Source organism: Crocuta crocuta, unplaced genomic scaffold, assembly GCF_008692635.1.
Source record: "Crocuta crocuta isolate KB4526 unplaced genomic scaffold, BGI_CrCroc_1.0 scaffold30, whole genome shotgun sequence".
Classification (NCBI taxonomy): domain Eukaryota; kingdom Metazoa; phylum Chordata; class Mammalia; order Carnivora; family Hyaenidae; genus Crocuta; species Crocuta crocuta.
This window is the reverse complement of record NW_027528345.1, coordinates 13,482,277-13,494,477: the sequence shown is the minus strand read 5'-3', so window position 1 is coordinate 13,494,477 and position 12,201 is coordinate 13,482,277. Positions and strand designations below refer to the sequence as shown.

General features: G+C 47.5%; 1 protein-coding gene across 2 annotated transcripts; it reads left to right on the top strand.

The window, feature by feature from the left end:
• Positions 1-1,147: 1,147 nt before the first annotated feature.
• On the top strand, positions 1,148-10,091 carry ATP5MC2 (ATP synthase membrane subunit c locus 2). 2 transcript variants are annotated; one of them, XM_077753504.1, is made up of 5 exons: positions 1,148-1,234; positions 5,099-5,168; positions 6,583-6,660; positions 7,218-7,411; positions 9,829-10,091. In XM_077753504.1, exons 2-5 carry the CDS (start codon positions 5,130-5,132, stop codon positions 9,941-9,943), a joined length of 426 nt encoding a protein of 141 aa, XP_077609630.1. In that variant the 5' UTR covers positions 1,148-1,234; positions 5,099-5,129; the 3' UTR covers positions 9,944-10,091. The 2 variants fall into 2 exon arrangements, with proteins under 2 accessions (XP_077609630.1, XP_077609628.1); XM_077753502.1 differs by lacking the exon at positions 1,148-1,234 and having other exon boundaries at positions 6,583-6,672.
• The last annotated feature ends 2,110 nt before the right edge of the window (positions 10,092-12,201 follow it).

Here is a 12,201-nt window from a genome sequence, read left to right as displayed (position 1 = left end):
ATTACATTCCTGTAATGGCGTCGCTCGGGGTCCCGGGAAATTGCTCCGTGGGCTTTCAGCGGCGGTTTTTATCGCCGGCCGNGACGGGGCCAAGGAGGGGAGGACAAACGGCCCCTCAGAGGGTGGCGGATTTGGCTTTATTTACAGCCGCGGCTCTCTTTTTATTTTTTATTTCTTATGGGGGTTTGGTGAGCTTTCCCCGTCCTTCTCGTGCTGCCTTCAAGCGCGATGCCTGGGTAGCTGGGGTTTGGACGTGGGCAGTGGGTGGGCCTGCCGCCCTCCTTCCAGGGGGGCTGCTCAGAACCTGTCTTAGGAGACCAAGAGGCCTAGAAGAAGGGATGAGGTCCCAGAACTCCCCCCCCCCCATTTAGTTTGGAAAGGAAGAGCAAAAGGGCACGAGGGAAAAGCCGAGAAGCTTCCATGAGAGCACTTCATGGGGAGCTGCTTAACTCCCACGGATGGAGGCTGGGCCGAGCACGGGCATGCCTGCAGTGACCTCACAGCCTCACCACAGGTTCCTGGTGCCTACTGTTCCTTGACTGTCTCCGGGCCCCGGAGAGAAGGCTTAGTGTCAGGGCGCTTGAGTCACAATCATCATTAGCCCCTATCTTCTGGTTCGAGGATGCTGATTTCCTCATGGCTGCTCCCTATCATAGGAAAGAGGGAGAGGAAAATAAAAGCGAGGCCACCGCAGGCAGCTGGGGCATTTTGCAGACTATTCGCCCACGGAACGGGTTTATCATCCATAAAGTCGGGGTTCCCTGCGCGACAGAGGACAGGAGGCCCAAGACTTCATTTTCCTTCTGCCACATTTGGGCACTGAACCCCAAACCCGATGTACATTGTTTAGCAATGGATGTCTGGTGTGGGCGGGGCTAGCAATGTGACTGCACATGCTGGGTACGGGGACGTGAGTCCCAAGATCCCCAACGCTGAGCCGACCAAACCGCAGGCCACGTTACAGATCGGTTTCCACCGCGGAGTTGTCCTCGTTTCTGCAGAGGGTCGGCTCCGCCTGCAGTTTCTCCTCTCAGACACCAGGTGGAGCGACTGGCCGAATGCAGTCACAAAGCTGGCAGGCGGCGCTGTGGCGCCTGGGCCGACCCTCCGCGCTGCAATTCTTCTATCCTTAGCAGAACGACTCGTTGGTTCAGGCCGCGCCTGCGCCGAGCCTTCCTTTCGCTCTTCCCGCCCTCCCCCCCGCCCCTTTCTGTCTTCTCTGCACTGGGAGCAGGTAAGGCCTTGGGCCCTCGCGCCCGCGATGCGCCGCGCAGGCGCGCGGGACATCCCACCTCGCCCGAGTCTTTTGAGGTCCTTACCTTGCATGGTCCCACCCTGGCCCTCACGCCGTCCCTTGGGCCCAGTATTCCCGCGCCTTAGGGCTGCCCCTTCCGCGTGCCGGTGACCTCCAACCGCGCGGGCCTGGCGCCATCTTGGATGTCTCGTGGGAAGGGGGAGGGAAGCCCGACTCGGAGCTGGCGAAAGTCGAGTCCCAGAGCGCTCATTTTCACCTTTTCCTCGCGATCCCTGCAGACGTTCTTTTCTCACCCTCTTGACTATGCAGAGTTGTCACAAGCCTCCGACTCTCTCCTCCTTTTACCGCTTTCCCTTCTCTTTCTGACACGTTCCTTTCGTATCCAGCAACCTACAGACTTGGCCCTAGGACTTCAGCTGCCACGAGCAATGGAAAGAGCAGATAGTCTTTTTTTTTTTTTAAACGTTTTTATTTCTGAGAGAGAGACAGCACGAGCAGGGGAGGGTCAGAGAGAGAGAGACACACACAGAATCCGAAACAGGCTCCAGGCTCTGAGCTACCTGTCAGCACAGAGCCCGACATGAGGCTTGAACCCATGAACCATGAGATCCTGACCTGAGCCGAAGTCGGACACTTAACCGACTGAGCCACCCAGGCGCCCCTCAGAGAGTCTATTTTAAAAGGAAACGTGAACGTGGTAGAACAAAACAGCCCAAACCCCCTCTCCATTCAGGCTGTGCCCTGGGAGACCTGTGGCAGAAAAGAGGCCGGTGACTTTGAAACCATTGGTTGCCTCCCGGTACCGTCCTCTTCCTTCCACTCCAGGGAAGTTGGAAGAATGAGAAGTGGTGGGCTCATAGCGAGGGTTTCTGGTAGAGGCAGCAGGCCCAAAAAGCCGTGTGGGGCAGCATGGGATAGTCTTCACTGGCCAGCTTTCCTGTCAAGGGTCTACCAACAGTGCCCTGGCCCTGCTTTCAAGAGGAAAAGAAGGTTTAAGGAAGGGCTGGGGAAATCTGCAGCCCTCTAATTCCGTGACTGATCTACACCAAGGAATAAACTGGTGATGATTTAGGCCCGCTAAATTCTGGATGAGGCTATAGTCCGAGGTGTTGTAAGCTAACAGTTCCAGACTTGCCAGGTTAGGTGGCCAGTGGAGGTGTCTGTCCTTCACGAAGTCTCCCTTAATTGCCACCCTTTGTTGTGGACTTGTAACACGTCAGCACCACCTTCAGCTATTTACATGTTATTTAATTTAAACCCCCTCCCCGCCAAGAGCTGTATTTTATAAATGATAATATTGAGGTTTAATTGCTTTGGGGGAAAAGCAATTGATTTACTTGCTTATTATTTTTTTAAGGGAGCTCTATGCCCCAAGTGGGGCTTGAACTCAGGAGTTATGTGCCCTATTGACTGAACTAGCCAGGTACTCTAGTCCTCCTTTTTTTTCCTTTTTTTTTTTTTTTCCTTTTAATGTTTATTTTTTTGAGAGAGAGTGAGAGAATCCCAAGCAGGCTCCACGCTGTCAGCTCAGAACCTTATGTGAGCCTTTGGCTCATGACCCAAGCCAAAATCAAGAGACACTTAACCAGCTGAGCCACCCAGGAGCCTTTCTTTTTTAAAGCTTTAGGGAAATTTTGGATTTTGACCCAAGGACCTTTATAGTCTGCAGCAAAATTGGGTTAGAGTTACGTAGGGGCAGTTTCAGACAGGACAAGAGTTGAAGGCATCGATTAATCCAAAAGTGACTAAGATTCTGGACTCAGAGGTGTAACCTTGGAAAATATTGAATACAAATCATTTAAGGAAGTGTTCTTTAACAGGTTTAAGTAATTCCTGAATATTTTAACCTGTAGCATATTAAGAAGCATTAACTGAAGTGTGAGGTTTCAAGTCCTGGGTCTACCACCACCATCGTTTCAAGACTGGTTTTAAGACTGTGCTCTTGGGGTGCCTGACTGGCTCGGTTGAGCGTGCGACTTTGGCTCAGGTCATGATCTCCTGGTTTGTGGGATTGAGCCCCGCGTCAGGCTCTGTGCTGACAGCTCAGAGCCTGGAGCCTATTTCAGATTCTCCGTCTCCCTCACTGCCCCTCCTCTGTTGGTCCTCTCTCTCAAAAATAAATAAACGTTTAAAAAAAAACAAAAAAGACTGCTCCCAGTGTACCTATGGATCACTTAAGAAGCTTATTTGAAATATAGAACACTTGGACCTTATCACCAGAGATTTTGACCAAGAAGGTCCAAAGTGCCACCTGAATATGCATTTTTTTTAAATATGCATTTTTTTTCTTTAAATGTTTTATTTATTTCTAGGAGAGAGAGAGAGAGAGACAGTGTGAGCAGGGGAGGGTCAGAGAGAGGAAGTCACAGACTCTGAAACAGGCTCCAGGCTCCGAGCTGGCAGTCAGCACAGAGCCCGACGCGGAGCTCGAACCCACGAACCGCGAGATCATGACCTAAGCGAAAGTCGGACGCTTAACCAACTAAGCCACCCAGGCGCCCTTAAATATGCATTTTTAATACATACACCATCCCTACCCTCAGGTAACTAGTTCAGATGGACCTCGAAGAAATCCTTTTTGTAGGTCTTTAACTCACCCACTCCTCTCTCAGATAACTTCTAACTTAGGCACTTAAGGCATGTCAGTTGTTTTAGGTCTTGGGCATACAAAATAGAATGCCTCTTAGTGTGATGGTGCAAATGAATACTTTTAACAGCCGTGGCTGATTAGAGTAAAGGCAGTATTCCTCATTGGTCTGCCTCACCCTGTTAATTAACGTATGAAATGGAAGTCTTTTGAGGAGTCCACTAACTTCCAGGTATTTCAGTAAAAAAATTTTTGGAGAGCCTTCCAGGGTCTTAACCTTCAACAGCTATCTCCCAAGAGTCTTTAAAGGGCAGCTGTGTTAGGCCCAGACAATGAAGTCTTGAGAACAGTTCTTTTGAATAGTGAGGAAAATTTAGGCCGAGGACACAGGAACTTCCTCTGGCCACAACAACTCATGAAGCTGTAGAAATGCATAACAGGTCTTATTAAAGCTGAGAGCAGGTGGTTGCTCATTCAGACCAGGGGGAGTCACTTGATTATAAGGAAATCTTGGAAGTTGGNCGAGGACACAGGAACTTCCTCTGGCCACAACAACTCATGAAGCTGTAGAAATGCATAACAGGTCTTAAAGCTGAGAGCAGGTGGTTGCTCATTCGGACCAGGGGGAGTCACTTGATTATAAGGAAATCTTGGAAGTTGTGTGGAGGAAATCTTGACTTTAAGGTTTTAAGTTTATTCTGAGAGCGAGAGAGCGAGTGTGTGCGTGTGCACATGTGCATATGTGGATGTGGGAGCAGAGAGAAATTCCTAAGCAGGCTCTGCCCAGTCAGCGCAGAGCCTGATGCAGGGCTCAAACCCATGAACCATGAGATTATGACCTAAGAGTCAGATGCTTAACTGACTGAACCAGCCAGGCATCCCTTGACTTTCAAGGTTTTAATTCCATCTCTGCTGATGACTTGAGGTCATTTACTGTGCTCTTTGGGCCATGTAAATTTAACAGAGCGCCTTTTCTGCAATTAGGATACCCTTTGGAGTGCCTGGATGGCTCAGTCGGTTAAGTGTCTTGACCTCGGCTCAGGTCATAATCTCACAGTTTGTGAGTTCGAGTCCTGTGTCAGGCTCTGTGCTGACAGCTCGGAGCCTGGAGCCTGTTTCGGGTTCTGTGTCTCCCTCTCTCTCTGTTCCGCCCCCAACTCATGCTCTGTCTCTCAAAAAGAAATAAGTGTGTAAAAAAAGAAGATATCCTTTGATGAACAAGGATAGTATTTACGGTGCTACTTCTGTAATTTCAGCTTTCCTGTCACAGCTCCTCATCCCCTGAAAATGTACGCCTGTGCAAAGTTCGTCTCCACCCCCTTCTTGGTGAGTGTCTGCCTTTTCTGGGNTTTTTTGAGACAGACAGCACAAGTGAGGGAGGAGCAGAGAGAGAGGGAGACACAGGATCTGAAACAGGCTCTAGGCTCTGAGCCGTCAGCACAGAACCCGACGCAGGACTCGAACCCACGAACCGTGAGATCATGACCTGAGCCAAAGTCAGACACTTAACCGACTGAGCCACCCAGGCGCCCCTCTGGGAGAGGTTTTAAGGGCATCTTGTTTCCTCCTTGCCACACCTTGCTCTTCACAGCTAGGTTGAGGGAAGGTCCTTTGCCATGTTAGCCTGACAGCAGAGAGTGAATGCTTACCAGGCACCCCCCTGTCTCAGATCAGGGGCCAGTTCATTCTTTTCATCCAGCTACGTTAGAAGAGTCTAAATGAGAATCTGGAGTAAGGTCAGGTTATTCCTATCCTGAAACTCTGTGTTCCTGCAAACTGGAACCCAGCCGGAAATGGTAAGCATGGAGTAGGTAGCCTGCTTGGACTGAGTATGTGCTGTGTACAGGATCTTGCCCTGAGTGTCATAGAGTCATACCTGGGAGTTCACTCTGGAGGTTTCAATTTGGGTGGCAAGTTAAAACACATGTAAATACATATTGGAAAAATATTTGACTTAGAAGCAACAGCATGGAAGGCTTTATAAATTATTAGATGGTGGAGGCAACTGGCTTATACATCTGTAAGTGAAAAGGAGTGATACTATTATTAGGGGGTACTGTTGATTGAGCACTTACAATGCTTGGCATGGAGTTTACCAGTTTGTATACCTAATCTCATTGACTCCTCAAATCAACCCTGAGGTATATTATTCCAACTTGGGAGATGAGAAAGCAGGCTTAGAAAGATTTAAGTGATTTGTCCTAATATCACATAGCTGAAATAAAGCTAAGATTAGAATCTAAATCTGTCTGATTGAAACCCTGGCTGTTAACTAGCATGCTGTCTGTTTTGGCTTGGGATTAGTCAGAAAAGGCTACAGGAGGGGTGAATTTTGAGCATGGACCTTTGTGCCTGATTTCCTGAAGGATGTGTCTAGGAAAAGATGCTCCTCCAATCATTGGCTTCTCTCTTACGGGTTGGCCATTACCAGTATATCTCTCTCACACCGAGTGAAGCAAATGCTTCTGAGGCCTACATTTCTTCGTATTCTAGAGGCCTGTAAAAGGGGATGCATAATGCCTCATGGCCTGAAAGGAAGTAGGTTTCTTCCCTTAAAACAAAGGAGAAGCCTAGGAAGCAAAAGAACTGGTGTGGTTCTTGAGTCAAAAATTTACTAGAAGGAAAAGGATGATCCAAGATCAAGAGAATGAATGGGGCATCCACGTAACAACTTGGGATGGTTCTGAAACTCCTCCACAGCCTTCCTTGACCCTCTTGCCCTTGTGTCACTCCCCCCTAGGTCAGGAGCACCTCTCAGCTGTTGAGCCGATCGCTGTCTGCAGTGGCACTAAAACCACCTGAGACGCTGACAGATGAGGTACCTCATAAGGTGGAGTTGGGCCTGTGGTTAGGGGTGAGGGGTGAAGAGGGTTATGGCAGCACCAGTAGGGGGAGTGCTGAGGACAGTCATCACAGACTAAAGTTAGTGAAGGATCAAGGCCATTGGCTTTAGGTGAAGGTGGAGAACAGTTGACAACCACTTATGACCTAGTGGTCCAACTTTTGCCACTGGTAGTGCACGCCCATGTGTGCTGCTGATAACTACCATTATGTGACCTGGTTTACCGACTTCATTTGGTGGCAGTTGGTCGCAGGAAGATGATGATTTCAGGGCACCAAGAACAGGCTAGGCCTTCAGTCTTACACTTCTAGAACACACCTGAATTTTGAAGGTATTTAATGTCTGCTGCTTATATCAAAAAGTTCTGCTTGGCAGCATGCTAGGGGATTTTTCCAGGGAGTTAAACATTTTTCTGTTTGTGGGAGAAGCCATGGAATGTGATAGATTAAGGGTTTAAATGGTACAAAAATTTCTGAAACCAAAAAAAAGGGATTTCTTAAAGTCTTTATCTTCTACCTGCGTCTTCTTCACAGAGCCTCAGCAGCCGGGCAGCCCCACGTTCCCTGACCTCATTTATTCCTAGCCGCAGTTTCCAAACCAGCACTGCTTCGAGGGACATCGACACAGCAGCCAAGTTCATTGGGGCTGGGGCTGCCACAGTTGGGGTGGCTGGCTCTGGGGCTGGAATTGGGACTGTGTTTGGGAGCCTCATCATTGGTTATGCCAGGTAAGATGGGCCCTCCTTGGCTCTAAGAGATGTTTCCAGAGGTCTGGGCAGAAATATCTGGGGACCTTGAGCTACACTATTCTATGTAGTAGCCACCTGAAGTTATTTGAATTAACTAGGGGCGGGTGCCTGAGTGGTTCAGTCGGTTGAGCATCCGACTTCAGCTCAGGTCATGATCTCACGGTTCATGGGTTCAGGCCCTGTGTCAGGCTCTGTGCTGAATGCTTGCTCAGAGCCTGGAGCCTGTTTCAGATTCTGTGTCTCCTCTCTCTGCCCCTCCCCAGTTCACACTCTGTCTCACTCTGTCTCTCAAAAATAAATAAAAAATGTAAAAAAAAAAAAAATTTTTTTTTCTTTTTTTTTTTTTAATTAACTAGGGGCAGTTAACTGGCTGGCATAGTCGGTAACACATGGGACTCTTGATCTTGGGGTCATGAGTTCGAACCCCATGTGGGCAGAGGCGTTACTTAAATAAAATTTTAATTAGCTAAAAGTACACAAAGTTTAAATTTTGTGTACTTACGATGTGGCTAGGTAGGCACATGTGACCAGTGGCTACCATATTGGAAAAGTCCATTGAAAACCTGGTTTAGAGTAGGAGTCGGCAAACTGAGATGGAGGACCATGTCAAGCCACTGCCTGGTTTTTGTATAGCTGAGCTAAGAATGGGTTTTACTTTTTTTTTTTTTTATGTTTATTTAGTTTTCAGAGAGAGATCAAGGGAGGGGAGGGGCAGAGAGAGGGAGGGAGACACAGAATCTGAAGCAGGCTCCAGGTTCTGAGTCAGCACAGAGACCAACACGGGGCTTGAACTAATGAGCCTTCGATCTGTGAGATCAAGACCTGAGCTGAAGTTGGCCGCTTAACCGAGTCCATCCCCCAGGTGCCCTGGGTTTTACATTTTTAAAGGGTCATGAAAAAGTGACCGTATGTGACCCACAACATCTAAAACATTCACTATCTAGCTCTTTACAGAGAAAGTTTGCTACCACTGATCTAGAGCCTCAGGTCAGCATGGGTGGTTTCCTTACTGTTTTTCCCCATCCCTGGGAATTCCCCTCTCCGCCCCTGGTCACTCCTGGGAAAACTGCCTTTGCAGCCAGCCCCATAGCTTCCTGACACTTGGGACTGTTTAGTCCCCACCAACCCTGGGCAACTCACTGTTAGAACTAAATTAATCCTCAAGAGACCTGCAAGTTCTCTTCATGCCTTTAAGGAAATAGGTTTATTTTTTAGGATTCATATGAAACAAGAAGCCTGACTGCTTCTGCATCCACAGTTCTATTACAGGCTGGTATTGCTTTACCTTATCTGTCAGGGCTTCCAGAGGTGACAGAGTAAGAGAAATAGAAATTATATATTGACTTTCAAAGTTGGAAGACTTCTTTATCCTTATCCCATTTTGATTCATGCCCCAATTCTTGCCAGATCTAAACCTCACAGACCATTTGTAGCCTTTTTTTTTTAAAGTTTATTTTGAGTGTGTGCACACACATGCAGGGGAGGGACAGAGAGGGAGAGAGTCCCACGTGGACTCCACACCAACAGTGCAGAAGTTCAGTCCTACCAACCATGAGATCATGACCAAAATCAAGAGTCAGACACTCAGCCGATTAAACCACCCAGGCACCCCCCCTGCCCCCGCCCCCGCTCCATTTGTAGCTTCTTAAAGCCCAAAATCTTTAACTGTTTTGAAGTGAAAGAAGGTAGTCTCTCCCCCTGGGTTTATGGAATACAATGAGGAAAAAAACCCATTCTAGAGGGTTTTTCTCGTGTTCCCTAAAGCCCTNTATTTATATTCTTGAGAGAGAAAGCATGTGTGGGGGAGGGACAGAGCAAGAGAGGGACACAGAATCTGAAGCAGGCTCCAGGCCTTGAACTGTCAGCACAGAGCCGGACACGGGGCTCGAACTCACAAGCCCTAAGATTGTGACCTGAGTCAGATGCTTAACCAGCTGAGCCACCCAGGTGCCCCCAAACAAGCCTTTAGAATCCCCCACTTTTTTAACATCGTAGTTTGGCTTTTTGATACGTTGTTTTTTTTTATTTGGAGTTCTGCTCCTTCAAGTTTCAAAAACTGCTCTGATGACTCTGCCACTCTGGATACCTCTTCCATCCTGGTCAAGCCCTGGATAGTTAAAGGTCCAGGGCCAGAGGTCTTAAGCTATGCTATGGGTGACCCACTGGAGGAGGTAATGGGCCCTGTTACAGAATTTTGGATTGTCCACTCCCATCATTCAGTCTCTGTAGAACCCCTGATGTATCCGGCAGGAATTGGGGCATGATGGTGCCACCATGAAAGACTCAGTACATAAGATGGGCTTGAGGAGAGGAGTTTTCCCTGAGCCCACCTTTGATGTTTATCTTTTTCTTTGTATGGACTAGAAATTCAGTCTTTTCTCCTCCCCTTCCCCCAGGAACCCCTCTCTGAAGCAGCAGCTCTTCTCCTACGCCATTCTGGGCTTTGCCCTCTCGGAGGCCATGGGGCTCTTTTGCCTGATGGTGGCCTTTCTCATCCTCTTCGCCATGTGAAGGAGCCGTCTCCACCTTCCATAGGTCTTTCTCCCGTGTCTCGTCTGCCCTGTATGTTCCTTTTCCTATACCTCCCCAGGCAGCCTGGGGAAAGTGGTTGGCTCAGGGTTTGACAGAGGGAAGACAAATAAATACTGTATTAATAAGATCTTTCTTGTGTCTCCTGTGTATATTTGTTCTCCATAGTTGGCTGAGTGCCTTAGTGAGAGTGTAAGCCCTGGAGAGTGGTGACAATTCTAAATTCACCATGAGTCTTGTTCTTCATTCTCTGTGTCAGGAAAGTCAGGATTATTCAAATTAGCACTCCTTTTTAATAATTTTCACCTGGGATGGCCTGTTATCTTGGATGATCGGGTCAGTGGAAACCAACAGCGATGGCTTAACATTTTGACTCATGGGCTCTCTGTTTCCACTGCTACTATCCTGGCTTGGGGCCTCATTGCCACCCACTTGGTCTATTGCAATAACCTTTTAACTGGCCTTCTGCCTCCAGTCTCTTGCCTCTAGTGTTTACCTCTGTCCACCACTGCCAGGTTAATCCTGAAGTATAAGGCTAGTTTTTGTCATTTACCAATTCAGTAACACTCTGAGCTCAGCCTTCTTGGCTTTATCTTTTATTATTCCCATATACTCTACCCAAAGTGGTATTGTCATTTTTCACATACTTTTCCCTCTTCCCTGTCCTTATCTTCAGGCCTTGCCCTTTGGCCATCTCTGCTTGCTTTTCCTGAATCTTTGCTCACTTTCCTTTTTTTTTTCAAACTCCCTGTTATCTTTAAAGACCAAGTTTAAATGCTACCTCTTACTCCATGAAGCTTTCATCTGGTTTCTATCTACCATCAGTCAAATGAGCATTAACCCAAATAAAGGACTATAGATCATGTTGTATACTGTGTAATGTTTATGGCTTGTGTAAATTGTGGATTTGTTACGTATATGTGTGTCTTTTATCTTCCAAGTTAGACTTACTAGTTTTTTGAAGAGACTATGTCATGTTCATTTTGTATACCTAGAAGTATCTAGCATGATATATCTCAGCAATATATTTCTTAATGTTTATTTTTGAGAGAAAGAGAGAGAGCACTAGTGGAGGAGGGGGAGAGAGAGAGGAAGACAGAATCCGAAGCAGGCTCCAGGCTCTTAAGCTGTCAGCACAGAGCTCGCTGTAGAGCTTGAACTCAGGCGAGATCATGACCTGAGTCAAAGTTAGATGCTTAATGGACTGAGCTACCTAGGCGCCCCTCTCAGCAATATCTTTGTCAAATATTTTACTTAGTCATCTCACCCATCCACCTCACTTCAAAAATGAGGAAACCAAGACTTTGAAAAGTCAAAGGATTCTCTAAGGAACATTCAGTAGCTGGGCTGGAGTTAGAGCAAGGTTCATGTCTTCTAACCAGGGTGTCAGACTACCATACTGTTGGTCCTGTGGGACTCCTCAAGCCCAGTGTTGCCCATGACTTATTTTCCCAAACAAGAAGGAAAGGGCAGAATAAGCAAAGTAAAGCTTTTCCCTTAAAAAATCCCCTCAAGGGGGACTTTGGACAGTGGGGTTAGTATAAAAGTAAAGAATTGTATTTTCTAAAGGCTAGATACACTTTTAGATACAACGCATGCTTGAAGTAACTGGGTTAGAGCCCTTTTGTGATAATGTGAACAACCACAACAGTTTTGCTTTTGGTTTAATTGAGGAGTATAAAATTAAAGCCCAGGGCAGAGACTTAATCCCAGAGTAAACTGATTCTCCGGAAGCAAGTCATCCAAAATCTTTCACCCTTGTCCTTTTGCTATTGTGATCAAGGGTGGAGAGGGATCCTATCCACAGTTTGCTTCCAGATTGCTATACTGTTCCCACCCAGGTGTGTCTGGGCTGTGAGGCTCCAAGTGGGGCTTTCACAAGAACAGCTTGAGCCAAGAGGAGGTGGAAGGTACCTACATATTTTGAGAGGAGGGATAGACCTCTATTTTGGTCTTGAATTTGTATCCCTGGTCGGCCTCTGTTGGCCATCCCCTTTCTGAGTCATCCAGTATCCTGTTTTCTTTCTCTCGGCCCTTTCTTTGGGACTGGTTCTAGCTAGCCCCTTACCAGCTTAGGTGCTTGGAGAACTCGAGGCTTAGTGGCCTTGTGTTTTTGTTCTCTCTGAGGTGAATGATGAGATGGTGCTGCAAGAAGCGTGGAAGCAAATGTCTTCGGGAGGAGTCAAGGCAACCTCCCCTTTTTCAAGCCCCAGGAGATACTGGCAGCCAAAGCTGCTAAC